Genomic DNA, 20,597 nt, shown 5'->3' on the forward strand with positions numbered 1-20,597 from the left:
GGCAATCATTTGCATTGACTGAGGTCAGTGTTGCTGTGGGATTGAGAAGCTACAGCAACACTGATTCTGAAATCATAAAATTGAAAGATTAATAACGGCAGTTAGCGAAATGACAACGCAGACAAGGAAACGCAAAAGCAGTGAAGGAAATGCCCTGAAAAAGGTCAAGGGCTCTCATTTATGTCAAAGGGGAAATCATGGTTCAGGAAAAAAGCATCTATGTTGAAGATCTTGTCACCAATCATACAGTGGAAACAGATGAACTGCGAGAATGCAATGAGGTTGTTACAGTACATTGGCTTTGAGGACTATTATCACTTTAATTCTTCATCACACTCCCACTCTAACCCTCTGTCTCTGGAGCCATGGTGTTCCACCTCTGGTCGTTGCCGCCTTCTGGACTAAGTTTGAATTCAACTCTTGTATGTAGCTTGCTTTCTCTGTGTTGGAACTGGCCAGGCGTGCTTGTATGGCATCCATCTGTAATATTGACAGGCTTTCTTTTTTTCCACTGGCATACCCACACCCTGCAGTGAAGCGCTTTTTACATTTCTTTATCAGTGTCTTTAACTATCCTCATTAACATCAACCAAATAACTACATCTTATTGCCAAAAATATTCCAGGCCTCAGCATTATCAAAAACATTCCCATCTCTCATATCCTTGTCTGATGCTTAAAATTAACCTCTCTTTCTAAATTCTGATGAAGGGTCATCAATCAGAAATTTTGCTCAGAGAAAAGATGGGGGTTGTGGGGGAGAGGGGGGTATCACAGGGGAGGGTGGCAGGAGCCTGCGAGGGGGAGCAGAGGGGAAGGGGTTGGAGCTGGCGGTGCGATGGGGACTCACAGCAGGCGTTGGTCGCTGGTCTTTCTGCTCCGCCAGGATCAGATTCTCTGCTTTCAGTTTGGCGACATCTCCTGCGCCGGGCCGCTTCCAGTCCCTCTGAAAATCGTGTCCAGTTGGAAACCTCCGCTGGCCACCCTCATCTCCAGGAAAGACGCGATGGCACAGGAAGGGGCGGACCGTCCCACCGAGTGACAGGAGAAAAGACCAATCCACGCGGCGCTGACTGGCAGGAGAGGAGATCGATCTGTACATGCGCGGTTTTAAGATTTTTAAACCTCGCTACCTTTTACAATAGACCGCCGATCGGAACGAAACTTGGTGCACTCGCACTGCAGGAGAACAGTGAGTGAGCTGACGAAGAATCGCAGCGTTATCACGTACCGTTTTTGCGCAAATCGAAAGACCGCGCAAACCGGAAGAGCACAAGATCAGAGTTTTAGTTATGTATAGATAGATTCCATGAGAAAGGGGCATATCAAGTTGGTCAGAATCTTTATTTATATTCCTCCTCCTTGCTTAGTCAAGCATCTGCTTCTGCCTTGCACCAACTATTATGCTGAAGCAAATTCTCCTTGTGTTGAGTTATGTGGTTAAAGTTGTGTGCTATAAAATTGGCAAAGCCAGTGTATTTTTAAACTCTCGGCATGAATGTCAATATAATTGACCAAAATATGACACATATTCAGGGTAATTTCCCCAGGTGCCAAATTAAGAAGTGCGATCAGTATCTTAACTTTGTTTGGGGATTTGTACAAATTGAACATGAATCTTGATTCTTTTTGTGTACTCCAACAACGTCTAGCTGGCTTGAACAATGTTAGTATCTCTTCCTCCTAGTGAGAATGGTTTATGTATCATAATCATAATCGTAATTTATTAGCCAAGGAGGACAATTAGCCATACGAGGAATTTGGTTTGCCATACAGCCATACACCAAAAAAGGAACAAGACACATAAAAATTTGACATACACATCCACCACATTCCCCACCGAGATGGAAGACAATAAAGTCTTATATTTTTTCCTCCTTTCCTCCCTTCCTCCCGCGGTCGGGGGAGTCGAATCATCCCCAGCCGTCGATCGAGCTCCATGTCTAAGCTCCCGCATCGGGGCAGTCGAACTCCTGCGGCTTGGAGTTCCCAAAGTAACCAGGGACTGTGAGCTCCTTGATGTTAATGACCGCAGCTCCCGCAGATTGGAGCACCAAAGGCCGACCCCTGGCAAAGGGATCACCTGCTCCGAGATGTTAAAGTCCAAAGGCTTCTCGGTTTTGGAGCTCTAGAGTCCTAAACAAGAGGCCCCCAACTCCACGATGTTAGGCTGCTGTGTGGACGGAGATACGACACGAAAAATGTTGCATCTCCGTCGAGGGAAGAGATAAGAAAAGTTTCTCCCACCCCCACATAATACAAAACTAACGATAAACTAAAACATACATTTTACGACAAACTAAAAACACGAAGAAGGAAAAAGACGAAGACAGACCGTTGACGAGGCAGCCATCGTGCGGCGCACCCGGTGGTATCAGTCCCATGTTTATCTATACGTCAATTTGCCCAAAAACGGTTCGCGATAGTGCTACGATTTTTCGCCAGTTCACTCACCGTTCTCCTATGCTGCGAGTGCACCATGTTTTGTTACGATCGGTTGAATGACGTAAAAGTTAGTGAGGTTTAAAAATCGCACGTGTGCAGATCGATCTCTTCTGCCTTCCAGTGTCGTGCGGATTAGTCTCTTCCCCTGTCACTCCCCGGGTCGGGGCGCCCCTTCCTGCACCATCGCGTCTTTACTAGAGCTCGAGGGTGGCTGGCGGAGGATGCCACAATCAGCAGCCCCGCCCCAATCAGCAGCCCCGCCCCAAGCAGCAGCCCAGCGTCGGAGACCCGACCCAGCCCAGCGTGGGAGGCCCAGCCCAGCCCAGAGTGGGAGACCCAGCCCAGAGTCGGAGATATCGCCGACGTCGCCAAACGGAAAGCCGAGACTCTAATCCCGGCGGAGGAGAACGACCAGCGCCCGCTGTGAGTCCCCATCGCACCGCCAATTCCAGCCACTACCCCTCTGGTCCCCCTCGCTGGCTCCTCCCCCGTGATGCCCCCCTCTCCTCCCCCCCCCCACCCCCACCCCCTCCCACACATGAAGAGGAGGGGAGGGAGTGCTGGGGATGAGGGGAAATGAGCCGCGCCTGCGCAGTTTGGGGCTATGGGTGAGTGGTGGAATATTGTGTTGGGGAAACGGGTTGCGTTGGGGGAATGGGTGAGTGGTGGAATATTGCGTTGGGGAATGGGTTGCGTTGGGGGAATCAGGCCTCCTGTGTGACTGGGAGCCAATGGGTCCCACTTAGTCTAGTGTTGCATTAGTTTTCCTTCACAATGTTCACAGTGATATCATTAGCTATTCGATTAATTATGCTCATTTGTTTCCAATTTCTGAAGTACACTGGCATTTCTTTATTTTGGTCAGTTTTCTTGGATTGTTTACAAACAGTATTCACAGTGATATAAACATATTCTCTGCATGGCAGCAGGCCATGATTGAGTGAACAGATGAACAGAGCATTTTTGGCAGCCTGCCTGAACTATGGGCTTGGAGGTATGTATATTCATCTCCACTCTGCGATTATATTTACTGTGACCTTTCAGTGTTCAATATTGCATGCTGCTGGTCCTCTTAAGCATTATCCTTTTTACATATAAAAGAAAGTGTGTGTGTAGTTGGGGATTTTAAATTGGTGACATAAAGTAGGCCAACAGAAACTAGGTTGTGTCTATGTGTGAAGTTGAATTTCAATAAGCTGAAGGGATATGGGAAGATGAGAGACCAAACCGGTGATTATTATAATACTCTTTGGTGTTAGATTTATCGGCAGAAATAAATATAAATACTTGGTGACAGGTGGGGTTTCAGACGGTAGGACAGCCTTTCTGGTGAAAAGTATTTGGAATTACAATTGCATTTCAACCACAATCTTATCAAATATAATGAAGTATGTAAATCAAATGTTGTCCCGACCAGTGATACATTGAGTCCCTAAGAAAAATAAATTAAAAAAGAACTTCATTCATGGAAGGTCAAAATGTATAATCAGCTCAATAAAACCAACAATAACTATATAAAGGCATCAGGATTAGACCATGCAGTTAATGATGAAGACATTAGACAAACCATTTACACCAAGTTCAAAACATTGTTTTCCCCCCTGATTTAAAAAAAATGCAATTTGCATTCCACAGCCTGGCCAAACCTGATTAAAAAATGTACAACAACTTTGTTATTGAAAGATTGGCATGCTAATATGTATTTCCCTTCAAGTGGCGCTGTGGCAATTGATGTCTCAACCTCTGTCACAAAACCTCATTCATCTGGAGCATCATCTGAATTTCAAATTTAGGCTTGCTCTCCTCACCATTTCCTATGGAGTTTGGAAAGTTATGGGAACAATGCATCAGAGTGCGCATGAAATTCTAGTGAGCAAAGCTCTGTACTGGCACATTGTAAAATCATTCCTATTATTTTCAGGGTTGGAAATAAGTGACTTGCACTTAAATGTAATTATCTTTTGTATAATGGGATAGTTGCATTTTGAGTGTATTGGCACTGATTAAATGACATCATAAGTCATTCTGCTGCCAACTGTAATGTTAAACTGACCCTTTCTAATAGACATTTTGAGATGGTGCTAAATATTTGCATTTTCCAGTGACCCCAATCGCTTTGGGCCTTTCAGCCCGCAGTCTGCGCTGACTAACGATCTCCTGTTCACACCAGTTCTATCCTACAATTTTTACAGAAGCCAACAAACTTTAATGTGTTTGTAATGTGGGAGGAAACCAGAGCACCCGGAGAAATCCCACGGGGTCACAGGGAGAACGTACATACTGCACCCGTAGTCAGGATCGAACCCAAGTCCCTGGCGCGCTAAGGCAGCAACTCTACTACTGCACCACTGTGTTGCCCACAGTGCAGCATCTTAATCGGGTGGTACTGCTCAGACTTCAGTGAGACTAATGGAAAACTGCATTTGTCCACCACTAACTTCATATGGTAATGCTGCTCCTGTTGTACCTGAAACTGCAACCAGTACAAGTTCAGGAGGGGTATGGATGAAATTAATGCTTATTTTCCTTGGTAGAGACTGTAAAACTAGAGACCTAGGCTTAAGACGAGAGATTTAAGAGGGTCCTCGGGGGGGCAACGTTTCTGGCAGCTTGTTCCATACACCCACCACCCTTTGTGTGAAAACATTACCTCTCATTCCTATTAAATATTTCCCTCTTCACCTTAAACCTATGTCCCCTGGTCCTCGATTCACCTACTCTGGGCAAGATACTCTGTGCATCTATACGATCTATTCCTCTCATGATTTTATACACTTCTATAAGATCACCCCTCATCCTCCTGAGCTCTAAGGAATAAAGTCTCAGCCTACTCAACCTCTCCTTATAACTCCAACTCTCTAGTCCTGGCAACATCCTTGTAAATCTTCTCTGTACCCTTTACAGCTTGACAACATCTTTCCTATAATGTGGTGCCCAGAACTGAACACAATACTCTAAATGTGGCCTCACCAACATCTTATACAACTGCAACATGATCTCCCAACTCCTCTACTCCATACTCTGACTGATGAAGGCAAACGTACCAAAAGCCTTTTTGACCACCCTATCTACCTGCGACTCGACGTTCAAAGAACCATGCACCTGCGCTCCTAGATCCTCTGCTCCACAAAACTACCCAGAACCCTACCATTCAATGTGTGGGTCCTGCCCATGTTAGACTTCTCAAAATGCAACATCTCACATTTTTCTGTATTAAATTCCATCAACCATTCCGCAGCCCACCTGGCTAATCGATCAAAATCCTGCTGCAAGTTTGCACAACCATCTACACTCTGCAAAACCACCCACTTTTGTATCATCTGTAAGCTTGCTAATCTTGCCTTGTATGTTTTCATCCAAATCATTGATATAGGTGACAAATGGTAATGGTCCCAGCATCGAACCCTGTGTGTGTGTAGGAAGGAATTAGGCTCTGGGCCAAATGCAAGCAAATAGGACTAGCCCACTATATCACCCTTATCGGCATAGACAAGGTGGGCCAAAGAGCTTATTTCCATGCTCAATGGGGAGATCAAAGGAATCTTTCACTGCTACCTTGGTATCTGTATCTGCACTTGGCTGTTGAATTTGATTTTGAGAGTGCACTAATTGAGGAGCTTGGAAAGCAGATTCTGGCCTCTGCCCTTAGAATCCATCCATGTAGGCATTGCTGGAAGTTCAAAATGTTTACACTGCAGTCTTCTTGAGGGAAGGATCGGTAGGAGACGTGTACAACATCGCAGCCTGATGCCTGAGATGCAACCTCTTTCTCTCTGAAATCTGAGTACATTAAATTATTTCTGCATGAACGGTGCCAGGTGACTCCTCTGATGGATGCACTGAGGAGCAGCACTTTGGGAGGCATGGAAGAGATCTGTTGTGGCTGATTAAAATCCTTGCCTCAGGGTCTTTCTAAAGGTTAACCTAATCTTGCCCTCCATGGAGAAAGCAATCGACGTTCAACTGTGAGGCTGGAAGTCTTGCTGCAGAATATCTCTGAGGAAAACCTTAGCCTGTAAATTCATTGGGTTGGATCATGGTTTGAGGAAGTTGTAAACATGCTGGAGATCAAATACATGGGCTTAGAGCTGGATACATTTCATATCTGGTCTTTCAGTTTATGCTTGTTCTGGCTGCTGTTCATTTGAATGGCTTTGTCGTCGCCGATCAACTGGATTCTGACAACTTGCATTCATTTTCCAGACACTTTATTTACTTGTGCACAAGTAGAGCAGTACAATCCCAGTTACTGTACTACTCTGAAATTCCAATCAGAACGGTCAACGTTTTATACAGATTTTGACCCTTGAAATTGTGCACGCTTTCTGATTTCTTATCAATAACAATACGTTCTCAAAACATTAATGTACAAATGGAATAACACTAATACAAGTAAACCTACATGCTATTTAATCCTTTATTTAATTTTCAATATCAAGAACCTTGTAGTGTCCGTCAAGGAATTCCCATCCCAAAACATTGGGGTACGTCAATTAATACCTATCAGGAACATTGATGTGTGTCAATGAATGCCTAAAGGCTACACAAAAATGCTGGAGAAACTCAGCGGGTGCAGAAGCATCTATGGAGCGAAGGAAATGGGTAACGTTTCAGGCCGAAATCCTTCTTCAGACACAATGCCTAAAGGCTGTTGTGCTGTACAGCTATCCTAACTTTTGTCATACTGCAGCTTCCACATTGTGCTGTACAACTATCTTAACCTTGTGCTGTTATCTTAACCACCTTCCACAGCTTCACCAAACTTCCTTAAAGATGAGATTTGTGTTTGTTTTTATTTCAATACATTTATTGTTTAATTAATTAAAAATTGTGTTCTAAACAATTTATTTTATTGTGGCGATGAAAGATGCCTTTGATACCATCGGGTCATTCAGCGGCAGGTTTTTCGTTTCCACTGTCACCTCTTAAGACTGACTCCAGTTTGTGAAACATCTACAGAATGCTGTAGTCCTATCTGCTGTAAGTGTGGCTGCAGGATGACTAGGCGGTTCGCATACAGGTGGCCGCTGGGATTGAGCATATTCTGGCCTTTTGTTTGTCATTTAGATCTGGTTGGAAGGTTGTGTCCTTGAAGGCTTTCTGGGAGAAGACTGTGCTAATGGGTACATTTTTGCTTCTTGCCATAAGGCACCATTCTGTCAGAGAGTGTGGCCAAGGCCATAACAATAACAATATATTTAGGCATTTCCTTGTATCAGCACACAACTAACTTGGATCTTGCATGGAAGAGTCCTGGTCAACTGCATGGACAGCACAATCTACTTGGGGATAATTGAATTTTGCATGATTAGAACCTAAAAACAAATGCAGCCTAATCCAGTGTCAAGGCATATGGATTTTAAACCACAACAGTTATTTTCTGCTTCATTGCTATCTCTGCTTGTTCCTTCACATTTATTTATTTTTTTCTTCTCTACTTTTTCATACTCCCTTGCATCTGAAAATAGCATTTTCTCATTTTTAAATGGAAGATTTGAGAGCACACTGGAAATAAAAGTGTAAGTTCAATCATAATAATAATAAATAAATAATAATAAAATGTTAAAGGATCAAGTCTTTTAAAATCTCTTTCAAATCATTTGCATGATAATCTCAATCTTTTCTGATATTTCCAAATATCTCTAAAATACTAATATCCTTTTATTAACCAAGTATTTATGCAAAGATGAAATTAATTGCAGTTGTTTCTACCCAACCCAAAACACTCAAGCAAAAATTGTTCATTGTTTCCTTAAATTTCGCCTCCTCATTGAAGACAAAATTATAGATTCCTCTGTCCACCTGCATCACTTCAATTCGCCTCCCTATATGTATGTGGCCACTGAAATATATATAAAGCCAATCATTTATTGTATTTGTGATCTACGTTTGTATTTATTTGTAAATCCTTTGAGGGCATGCTGCAAACCTGTTCCAGCCAATCGGCTGGAATGGATAAAAATAAACAGTGTTTGTATGAGTCAGCTAAAAATGTTGAAGGTTCTTGAGGTTCTCACTCAGCCCAAATGATTGCTGTAAGTATTGTGTACTTGCCTATACTTTTTTTCAGCTGAGCTATATTCTGTGTTAGAATTGTGTGATGCTAATTGGATGTATGCAATCAACCCAGCGTGCACAATCAAATAAGATCAAATAGAACAAGTTGTCCTACAACTTTATGCTGTAGAAGGAGAAGAGTGTTTTTGATATCTATTCTTGAAAGCCCTGGTCGCAACTAATCCATACTGTGCAGATCAACTCATTTAATTGGTATGTAATGTTTGGATAGTTTGTCTTTATGCTTTCCTTGTGATCAATTATTTATTTTCTGTTAAATAGATAATAACTGAGTCCGAATAAACCTGTAAAAATCCTGCTTCATAAGAATCTCCATAAATCATTCAGACATCCAATACATTTAAAGTATGTGTTTAATCAGAGTCATTGTATGGTTATGCTTAATTAAAATTGGAAATTAAATATTGCCATGATGTGATTCTCATTTTTTTTTGTTTACTGTTTCTGAAGCTGGGACCTCAAGATCGTGAAATCCTGCATAGTGATCGTATCTGATCTAAATGTTGTGTTTTTGTTGATATGAGGTGTCCCCAAATCTATGTGTATTCCTGTCAGAGAATTTGTACATGTCTGAAGTGAAACGGAGTGGGCTAGCCGTTGCAAGCAGCTGTTGTGGATATTTAATCCCCCAAGCAAGCCTAAAACAGGATACTTGAGCTGTATATTTTTTTGGAGCGCAGAAGGTTAAGGGGGGACTTGATAGAGGTTTTTTAAATGATGAGAGGGATAGACAGAGTTGACGTGGAGAAACTTTTCCCACTGAGAGTAGGGAAGATTCAAACAAGGGGACATGACTTGAGAATTAAGGGACTGAAGTTTAGGGGTAACATGAGGGGGAACTTCTTTACTCAGAGAGTGGTAGCTGTGTGGAATGAGCTTCCAGTGAAGGTGGTGGAGGCAGGTTCGTTTTTATCATTTAAAAATAAATTGAATAGTTATATGGATGGGAAAGGAATGGAGGGTTATGGTCTGAGCGCAGGTATATGGGACTAGGGGAGATTATGTGTTCGGCACGGACTAGAAGGGTCGAGATGGCCTGTTTCCGTGCTGTAATTGTTATATGGTTATATGGTATAAATAGTATGTAAAGAAATAAGACTCTGCTTCGATATTGAATTGGAAATGATGGGAGGAAAGAAAGGTCAATAAAATGTATATTTTGGAAACTGTTCTGTGCCAATTTGTAATCAACATTAAAAAACTGTGCAAAACTCTTAATATACTCTTGGTGTGCTGCACATTCAATATTGCGAGTGTTACGCCAGGTAGTGTTAGCACTCCGTTAGTGTGATGTGCCTTCATTTGTTTTGAGGGGTGTCCCTACTGGTTTCAGCCCCCAATTTCCTGCAGCTGAAGGACCCTAGACTGTGGTCTTCCTCCATTATGCCTTTGTTTTGACTGCACCAAGCTTCAGTGCATCCCTCGGCATGTAATCTTGCAATTAGGAATGGGCTTGATGTTTATTTCTTTGTGGGGAGGCTGGTGTTGGAATGGTTAGGGTTGGAGTGATGAGGTGATGGTACAGTATAGCAGAAAATGGCATGGTCAATGTATCAAAGAAAGCCAGCCTTATTGCAGCAGTCACTGAGGGAAATAAAAGGGTTGTGTACGGAACCATTTGCTAAGGGATCAACCACTACTTTTCATACTCTATCAAAATACTAAAGCAGTGAGCAACAACATAAGTCACTTGTATTATTGGAGCTTCCTGCCTCAGTTGGAGTCAAATAGGAATGTGTTTAATACAGTGAAGCAAACGCATTCTGCTATACAATATGAAGTCAAAGTAGCAAAGAAAGACACATTTATTGCAGCAGTCGCTGAGGGAAATAAAGAATCGGGAAGAAACCCCATTAGATTTAATTACATTTTGAATACTTTGATTCATGGATGAAGCAATTGCATCTGAAGGGTTAAAATAAGGCTTCTGTTGGAGGTGTGCTTTCTTTTAGAAGTGGTTTCCACAAGTGGGTTGAATAGACACATTATTTGCGAATATGATTCACCCCAATCAAATCTCAGCTGGGATTATGAGCATTGTGAACATGTCCGCTAACTCTGCTTATCACATTCCTTGAATGTCTACTGCATCTTGAGCGAATAGGAAAGTCTGTCCAATGCCATGTGGCCATTTAGAGTTGGGGCATTCCCAAAGAAAATTAAGAGATTCCAGTAAAAATCAGAATCAAAAGACATTCTTTTCCTTTAATCATTCTGGCCTTTAAAAACAAAATGACTTGGGGGTATCATATTCTGGTAAGCTAAGTACAATGTATCTTTTCAAAATACACAGGTCATTTTTCTGTGATCATATCTTGGATATGACCAAGCTAATTTCTAATCATTCGCATATTATAATAATAATAATAATAAACTTTATTTCGGACTCAAGGTCCAGACAAGGGACAACATTACATTAAAATACATTGCATATTAAAAACATCATAAAATACATATAAAATCTTAGCATATCACTTATAAAAGCATCATAAATTATATGTATTAAAAAAAACACAATACATTAATTAAAATCCAGAATAAAAAGAATGATCAAATCCCTTTCCTCCATGACAGTCATCCTCATTTACCGGCCACCTAAACCAAACCCCTCCTTCCTATCTGACTTCACTGAACTCCTCACACTTACCTCATCCCTCTCCTCACGTCTGCTGCTACTTGGTGACTTAAATATTCACATGGACTCCCCCACCTGCAAGCTTGCATCTGAATTCGCCTTTTTATTGGACAACTTCTCTCTCACTCAGCATGTCACCTTTCCCACCCATGACAAAGGTCACATCCTTGCCCTGGTCTGCTCCACAAATCAACCGGTACTCGACCTCCATCCTTGCCTCTTCCTCCTCTCTGATCATAAGCTTATACGGTTCACCATCCCTTCTCCGACACCTCGCCCCCGCTTCCTCCGAGAAATCACCTTCCGTAATCTAAAATCCATTGATTCCCACAATCACTCTGACCTGCTCTCCACCACTCTCCCCCTGGACTCAACTCCCATCTCACCTGATGATCTCACAAACCATCTCAACTCCACCTTGTCTACCTCCCTCAACACTCTGGCCCCTCTCAAAACAAGAACCGTAACTTTCAACACATCCTCACCCTGGTACACACCTGCACTTCGTAAACTGAAACAGACTGGTCGCCAACTCGAACGACTTATAAAGAAATAATCTCTCACAGTCCACCTTGAAGCTTACAAACTCCACCTCACTGACTACAAAGATGCCCTCATTGCTGCAAAATCTGCCTACCTCTCCTCCATATTCACCGATCCCTGCCTAAACCACAGAACCCTCTTCTCCACAGTGGGCAACCTCCTCAAGCCTCGAGCCAACACTCTCCCTACCTCTACTCCGGATCTCTGCAACTCATTCCTCCACTTTTTCGCTGATAAAATCAGCACCATCTATCAATCTTTATCCCCTGTACCCGACTCCCCAGCATCTACTCCACCACCTACCAAGGCCCCTCATTTCAACATCTCCACTGACCTCCTTACCCCTCCTCCACACTGCTTCCTCTCCCAGTTTGACCTGGTCACCCGTTATTGAAATCTCCAAACTCATCAGCTCTTCGAAACCCACTACCTGCTCCCTCGACCCTCTCCCCACTCCCCTGTTGAAGTCCTGCCTCCCTGTTCTCTGCCCCTACCTCACTAATCTCTTCAACTCCTCATTGTCCCAAGGAATTGTCCCCTCCGCTTTCAAAACTGCTGCCGTTACACCAATCTTAAAGAAACCTGGTCTTGATCCCTCCTCTCTCATTAACTACCGCCCAATCTCAAACCTCCCCTTTCTTTCAAAAACCCTGGAGCGTATCGTTGCGTCGCAACTTCATTCCCACCTCCTTGCGTATAACCTACTTGAACCCCTCCAATCTGGCTTTCGCCCCCTCCATAGCACAGAAACTGCTCTCCTCAAAGTCCTCAACGACCTCCTCACCTCTGCTGACACTGGTTCCCTCAACATCCTCATCCTCCTCGACCTGAGTGCAGCCTTCGATACAGTGAACCATAACATCCTGCTCACCAGACTCAAAGACCTCGGCATTGAAGGCTCTGCACTCAGCTGGCTCCGTTCCTACCTTTCCAACAGATCCCACTTCCATCTCTCTCCACAACCACACCTCTGCTACAGCCGCAGTCACTCAAGGCGTTCCCCAAGGCTCCGTACTCGGCCCCCTCCTCTTCATCATCTACATCCTCCCCCTTGGTCAGATACTCCGCCACTTCAATCTGGACTTCCATTGTTACGCTGATGACACCCAGATTTACCTTGGCACCAAATCCCCCCACAACCCCCCCCCTCTCCCATATCAACTCCTGTTTGTCAGCTATAAAAACCTGGATGCAACATAATTTCCTCAAACTCAACAGCGATAAGACAGAATTCCTCCTCATAGGCTCCAAAGTCACACTCAGCAAAATCAATAACCCCACTCTCACCATCGACGGCATCACTGTCTCCCCATCTCCCCAGGCCCGCAACCTTGGCGTGATCTTTGATTCCACCCTCTCCCTTGAGCCTCACATCCGCCATGTCATTAAAACCTCCTTCTTTCATCTCCGCAACATCGCCAAACTCAGACCCTCTCTCACACCGCCTGCTGCTGAAAGACTCATCCATGCCTTCATCTCCTCCCGACTGGACTATTGCAACTCACTTCTCCTTGGCATCAGCTCCACCTACATCAACCGACTCCAACTGGTCCAGAACGCAGCCGCCCGACTCATCACCCACACCAAATCCTGGCATCACATCACTCCAGTCCTCAAAAAACTTCACTGGCTTCCCATCTCCCACCGGATCACCTACAAAATCCTGGTCCTCACCTACAAAGCCCTCCACCATCTGGCCCCCCCATATCTCACTAACCTCCTCTCCCCCTACCAACCCTCACGGTCCCTCAGATCCACATCAGCCGGTCTCCTCTCCATCCACAAGTCCAACCTCCACAGTTTTGGGGACAGAGCCTTCTCCAGGGCAGCTCCCAGGCTCTGGAACTCCCTCCCCCAACTGATCCGCAATTCCGTGTCCCTCACCATCTTCCAGTCCCGCCTCAAGACTCATCTCTTCACCTCTGCCTATCCTTAGCCCCACGTCCCCGTCCCTTTTCATCTGTGCATTAATTGCCTCATACTGTGTTTTGTATTGAATTCTGTCTTTACTTTGTGTACTAGTCATGTCTCTACTATTTATTTCATTCCCCTTACATGTTTTTCCTCTACATGCTCAATTTTTGTAAGGTGTCCTTGAGACTCTTGAAAGGCGCCCATAAATAAAATGTATTATTATTATTATTATCAATGTCCTACAACGAGACAACGATACCAGTGTCTCCACAACTGGGATTCGTAGCGTGTAGTGCTAACCCTTATGTTTGACAAGGCCACAATCATTACATTTTTAGAGTCATTTATCCTGCAGATGAATTTATACATATGATTTCTTAGGATAGCTTCTAAAGTACTGACTCCTGCAGCCACAAACATGTTACTAGCACTACACCATCTAGGTTTCCTTAGCAGTGTTCTCATGACATCATTGATGAAATGGTGACTATTTTGCAGATAATGTATCTATTCATAAACAAACGTAGGACTCAATCATCAACACCCTGTAAAACATTGGAAATTAGGATGGTGGGATTAGGTCACAGTCTTGTGGCTAGAGCCTTCAGCGACTAGAGGGGAGACCAGTGGTTGGAGGGGAGATTAACATTGAATACAAACTTACATTGCAGGCTCACAATCAGTGCTTTATTAAAATCTAGATGCAAGTCAAGTTTATTGCAATTTGTATTACAATGAACTACAGGTATAATGAAAAGCTTGCTAGCTACAACATTATAGGCACATGCTCTCAGACAAGACACGATTTATGCATACATATATAAATTATACAAGACAGTGAACATAAAAAGACTGCAAAAACAGGCGTTAGTGCAAAACACAGTTATAAAATGAGGCAAGGTCATTTTTCCACGTTCCTTTGCCAAGGTAAGATTAGGGTCGTGCGGGTTGGGTGATGAGCTTGATGGTTGTACAAAAGTAGCTGTTCCTGAACCTACCCTAGACCAAAAATGCTGGAGTAGCTCGGCGGGACAGACAGCATCTCTGGAGAGAAGGAATGGGTGACGTTTCGGGTTGACACCCTTCTTCAGACTGGTGGTTTGGGACTTCAGGTTTCTGTACCTTTTGCAGGACAGTAGCAGCAAGAAGTGGGATTGACAAACTTTATATAACAGTCCTGATGCAATTTTGTTTGATTTCTCATGGTGTGCTCCCAAGAGAAGATATTATGTTGTGCATATCCATCAGATTTGCAAAGGTGAATTACTTAAGGAAGTGCTCTATCAAATTTTCAGGTTGACACTTGACCCAGAAATGGTTGTTAACCCATTTCACTTTAGATAAAATCAGACTTTAATTTTGGTTTCACCATGTAGAAATTACAGCTGTGTTTATACATAGTCTTACCCCCCACCCCTTCCCGCCCTTCTCCTCCTCCCCCCCCCCCCCCCTTCTCCCCCTCCCCTTCTCCTTCTCTCCCCCCCCCCCCCCCACCTTCTCCCCCCCCCCATTTCAGGGCACCATCATGTTTGGGACACATGGCTTCACAGGCGTTTGTAATTGCTCAGGTGTGTTTAATTGCCTCCATAATGCAGGTATAAGAGAGCTCTCAGCATGTAGTCTTTCCATCGCCTTTGGAAACCTTTATTGCTGTTTATCAACATAAGGACCAAAGTTGTGCCAATGAAAGTCAAAGAAGCCATTATGAGACTGAGAAACAAGAATAAAACTGTTAGAAACCAGCTAAACCTTAGCCTTACAAAATCAACTGTTTGGAACATCATTAAGAAGAAAGAGAGCACTGGTGAGCTTACTAATTGCAAAGGAATTGGCTGGCCAAGGAAGACCTATATAGCTGATGACAGAAGAATTCTCTCTATAATTAAAAAAAAAAAACAAACACCTGTCCGACAGATCAGAAACACTCTTCAGAAGTCAGGTGTGGATTTGTCAATGACCACTGTCTGCAGAAACTTCATGAACAGAAATACAGAGGCTACACTGCAAGATGCAAACCACTGGTTAGCTGCAAAAATAGGATGGCCAGGTTATAGTTTGCCAAGAAGTACTTAAAAGAACAACCACGGTTCTGGGAAAAGGTCGTGGACAGGTAAGATGAAGATTAACATATCAGAATGATGGTAAGAGCAAAGTATGGAGGAGAGAAGGAACTGCCCAAGATCCAAAGCATCCCACCTCATCTGTGAAACGTGGCGGGGGCGTTATGGCCTGGGCATGTATGGCTGCTGAAGGTACTGGCTCATTTATCTTAATTGATGATACAACTGCAGATGTTAGCAGCATAATGAATTCTGAAATGTATAGACACATCCTATCTGCTCCATTTCAAACAAATGCGTCAAAAGTCATTGGCCTGCGGTTCATTCTACAGCGACAATGATCCCAAACGTACTGCTAAAGCAACAAAGGAGTTTTTCAAAGCTAAAAAATGGTCAATTCTTGAGTGGCCAAGTCAATCACTCTTCTTAATGATGTGCCAAACAGTTGATTTTGTAAGGCTATGGTTTAGCTGATGTCTCTAACAGTTTTATTCTTGTTTCTTAGTCTCATAATGGCTTCTTTGACTTTCATTGGCACAACTTTGGTCCTCATGTTGATAAACAGCAATAACAGTTTCCAAAGGTGATGGAAAGACTCAGTGCTGAGAGCTCTCTTATACCTGCATTAAGGAGGCAATTAAACACACCTGAGCAATTACAAACACCTGTGAAGCCACGTGTCCCAAACATGATGGTGCCCTGAAATGGGGGGACTATGCATAAACACAGCTGTAATTTCTACATGGTGAAACCAAAATGTATAAAAATGGCCTTTATTAAAATCTGACAATGTGCACTTCAACCACAAGTGATTTTTTATTCTATTACAAATCTCAAATTGTGGAGTACAGAGGCAAATAAATAAATGATGGGTCTTTGTCCTGAACATTATGGAGGGCACTGGACATTTAAATAGACTTGTGCATTATGGTGTCTTTGCAAGAATATCTGATAAGTGGTTGGTACATGCAGCTCAGCCACTTGCAAGTATTTGGTTTATGTGGTTCATCTGTTCATGGGTACACTTTGTGAGCCATCAGGGTCTAGGTTTTAGTCTCTAGATTATAGTCTTCTTTTCTTAACAATCTTGTTACAAATGTTAACCTAGCTGTCATCGTCCGTCCTGAAAAGGACGCACGCTTCCGGCGAGTATCAGTGGAAGCCATCACTTGTCGCAATAGACGATGGTGGTAGCAGAATTAGCTCAGGATACTTCCAGTTTCCAGCCCCGCGGTGTGGACGCTTCTGCTATGGGGCCTCTAGATTATAGTCAATTAAAGATTGACAAAAGGCATTATCATTGACTTTGCGTACATTGCTGGGTTAGTTAGAGAAAGGAAAGATTCTTTGGGATTCTTGCCTCATTCCCTTTTTCGTAACTCCTGCAAAGGTTTTATGACGGTGCTTGAGGCAGCATTGATTTCTCCAAGTTAATGAATAGCCTGTTAATATTGATCAACCCCATTTTTTTGTGAATTGTGAAGTAATTTTACGTCAGACAGGAATTGTAGTGCCACTGCCTTCCCACATCAAATGAGGCATTCCCTTATTATTAACACACACGTGCCACAAATGAAGTAAACATAGCTCACATTGCCTTGAAACTGTCCCAGACCTAAAATGTTTAATGTGGTATATGTCAGATGTACAAAACAAACACAGACTGTTTAGATCAATTGGATTAATCTAGCGATTGCATTCATTCCGGCGGACTGAGCGATGGTACTCAGCCTAATGATCTACCAGTCTACATTTGGTCTCGCCGATGTATAAGAGTCCACGTCTTGAACAACGGATACAGAAGATGAGGTAGGAGATGGTGCAAGTGAACCTCTGCCGAACCTGAAAGGATTGCCAGGATCCCTGGACAGAGTCAAGGGAGGAGGTATAGGGGCAGGAGAAGCATCTCCTGCAGTTGCAGGGAAGGTACCTGGGGAAGGGATGTTAACCAGGGAGTTGTGGAGAGAACGGTCTCTGGGGAAAGCAGAAAAGGGGTGGAGATGACAAGGCTAGTGGTGGGATCCTGTTGGAGGTGGCGAAAATGTCGGAAGATTATATAAACATAGGAAATTGGTGCAGGAGTAGGCCATTCAGCCCCGAGCCAATCTGACCATCCAAAATAAGTACTCCGTTCCTGCTTTCTCCCCATATCACATGATTCCGTTAGCCCTAAGAGCTATATTTAACACTCTCTTGAATACATCTATTATGTGTTATATATGACGGCTGACTGGGTGAAGAGAAAGTATGTAAACATAAATAAAACTAGTTTGATGCATAAATCTTCAAACTGTATTTCCTCTTCGTTTTTTTTTCCCGAATAAAATGACTGATTTGTTTTTCTTGATTTTTTTTTTTTTCTGGTTAATTTGATTGTGTGCTCATTTGCTTTCCTAAATGTCCTTCTTTCGCTTTTATTTTATCCTCCTTATATGTTTCCTTTTTGTCATCTGCAACTTCATTACGTATGTTGTTAAAGTTGCCCTTTCCTCTTGTTTCAGTTTTACCCTTTCCTATTTAATCATCATTGCTTTTACGTTACCAGTTAATTTGTTCTTGAGCAAAATATAATTTTCGTTAATCTGTTAATTTTCTATTTCCTATGCTCTTCTATCTCTTGTGTCAGTACTTGTGGATTCATCAACAACAATGGCTCTTGAACATAATTATATGCAATATATGTAATTAATTTGTAATTCTATTTTAGGGGGTCAGCAGTGCCAGAAAGTGTGCTTGGGAATTTATAATAACTGGTACAAACCTTGATTATGCATTAGACTTGAATATTTAAAAGAAGCAGGTCAGATTGCATGGAATAGATCTTTGCAGTAGAATAACACACTATACATTGGAAAAGATTTCCTGGTATAAGATTTCTTGGATAATATTATTAACGTGAAAAGGGATTGATTTTTTTAATGGTTTAGGAATTGCCGCAAATGGGGAGCAGTCCGTGCTGGCTGATGATCAGTATATAAAGTTCATTCATATCTAGTGCCGATCCCCCAAAGGCAAGATGCTGGATAGAGGTGACTCTATCCATCATGGTCAGGTGCTGCACAGCAACAATATCTTCCACAATATATCTCACTCAATTGAAATGAAAGATAAATCTCAACAGTCAAAAACAAACCCCATGCATATATTGAAGAAATGTTGTCATGGTGCTAAAACCTGCCCTATGTCAAAGCTGTACAAAAATAACACATATTTCTGACATACAGTAACATTGAGCAACTTAATAAAAAAATTAAAACAGTGTAAAGTCTTCAAATATTATTACATTACATTAAAATACAATTAGAACATTTAAATAATGTAAGAAAACATTAAAACAAATGTGAATCAACCTTGGTATTTTCCAGAGATTCCTGTCCATTCATATGAATGAATGTGCAATACCAATACCATGTAAATCCTGGCACAAATTGTTTAAGCATATCTCCCACGTAGATGAGGAGAACTGATGCAATTTTGCTAACAGTGGCCTTGTCAAATGTATGTTTAACTAAGTTGTTGAGATAAGGTTGTGTTTAGCTATAACAAAGATTTTGTCATCGCAAATATAGTGTTCTAGCAATTCATAAAATTTGAAGAAAGTTCTTGGACAATAATTACTTCTATGTTTAAGTGATAAAAGCATATTTCACAAAATAAGGAACTGAAGATTTAAAATTGTTTGCCTTTCTATAAGTTCTAAAAAATATTTCTCTTTGTTTCAGCTATCCTCATCAAAGATGATACATTGTGGCCCTATGCTGTCTTTCACTCGATGTTTGATTCGTAGAAAAATTATATCCCAGAGTGGCCTTGAAGATTCCAAGCTATGCCGCTGTTTGACCACCATAGACTTGATAGCGCTGGGAGTTGGCAGCACTCTCGGCGCTGGGGTTTATGTTCTTGCTGGTGAGGTTGCAAAATGGGATTCTGGGCCCAGCATTATCATCTCCTTCCTAATTGCAGCCTTGGCTTCAGTGATGGCAGGTCTGTGTTATGCAGAGTTTGGAGCTCGTGTTCCAAAGACTGGTTCTGCATATCTGTACAGTTACGTGACTGTTGGTGAACTCTGTGCATTCATCACAGGCTGGAATTTAATTCTTTCTTATGTCATTGGTAAGTGCCATGTACATATTATAAATAACGTAATTTCTTTATCAATTTCAAAATCTTGAATTATTTTGCTTTAACGGAGGATGCAGTAGCAGTATGTGCTTACGTTGTTTATTTTTGTTGTTTTAGACCTAGGGAGTTAAACCATTGTTTTAATAAATGTCTATGTTTTAATAAGGCAGCTGGGCAAAGCTTTGCTTTAGTCACAGCCTGAGTTAAATGCATGTTTGTAAATTAGTACATTGGTCTTGTTAATTGGCTGGCAATCCATTGCTCATGATCTTAAAAAATACACAAAGTGCTGGAGTAACTGAGCCGATTAATTGTGAACCTGACTAGAGCGGGCTGGAATGAAGAAAGGTTCATTGTCACATTGTTGCACCAAAGGAAATTAATAATCACCATGTAAAAGCATTTCAAGAGCGACAGTCACCAGGACCATCTTCTGAGCCAAGTATGCAGTGAACTAACTCAAATAGAATTTGGGTGTCAAAATCTTCGAAGTATGACAAGGTTTTCAAATGATACTTACGCTTTAATATTTATAGTAAGATATTATTACTTATAAATGGAGGCCTTTGTCTTTTTCTCTCATTTTCTCTAACCATGAGTATCAAAACAAAATATTTTTAAGGTTACATATTATATAACTGGAACAATTGTCAGCAAATGATTATTGAAACAAAAGTCCCTTGACTATTAAATATACCTATCCAGCAATCTGAATTAATTGCAATGGAATTATGAATATTATGAATTTTAAACTTGTTTGTGAAGGAAATACTGTTGCTATTAAACCAGAAATGTAACTGG

General features: G+C 42.1%; 1 protein-coding gene across 5 annotated transcripts in view; it reads left to right on the forward strand.

Annotated features, from left to right (window-relative positions):
• slc7a2 (solute carrier family 7 member 2) overlaps positions 1-20,597 on the forward strand; it is a 110,930-nt gene that overhangs the window by 41,814 nt on the left and 48,519 nt on the right. For 2 of the 5 annotated variants that reach the window (XM_033029392.1, XM_033029400.1), the window contains exons 1-2: positions 8,344-8,479; positions 19,397-19,787. In XM_033029392.1, the coding sequence (XP_032885283.1) occupies positions 8,471-8,479; positions 19,397-19,787 (400 nt within the window). In that variant the 5' untranslated portion in view covers positions 8,344-8,470. Of the gene's footprint in view, positions 1-8,343; positions 8,480-8,627; positions 8,715-19,396; positions 19,788-20,597 lie in introns of those variants that run through there. The other 3 variants (XM_033029409.1, XM_033029418.1, XM_033029427.1) reach the window with 2 other exon arrangements.

This window comes from Amblyraja radiata, chromosome 1, assembly GCF_010909765.2.
Source record: "Amblyraja radiata isolate CabotCenter1 chromosome 1, sAmbRad1.1.pri, whole genome shotgun sequence".
In the NCBI taxonomy this organism is placed as follows: domain Eukaryota; kingdom Metazoa; phylum Chordata; class Chondrichthyes; order Rajiformes; family Rajidae; genus Amblyraja; species Amblyraja radiata.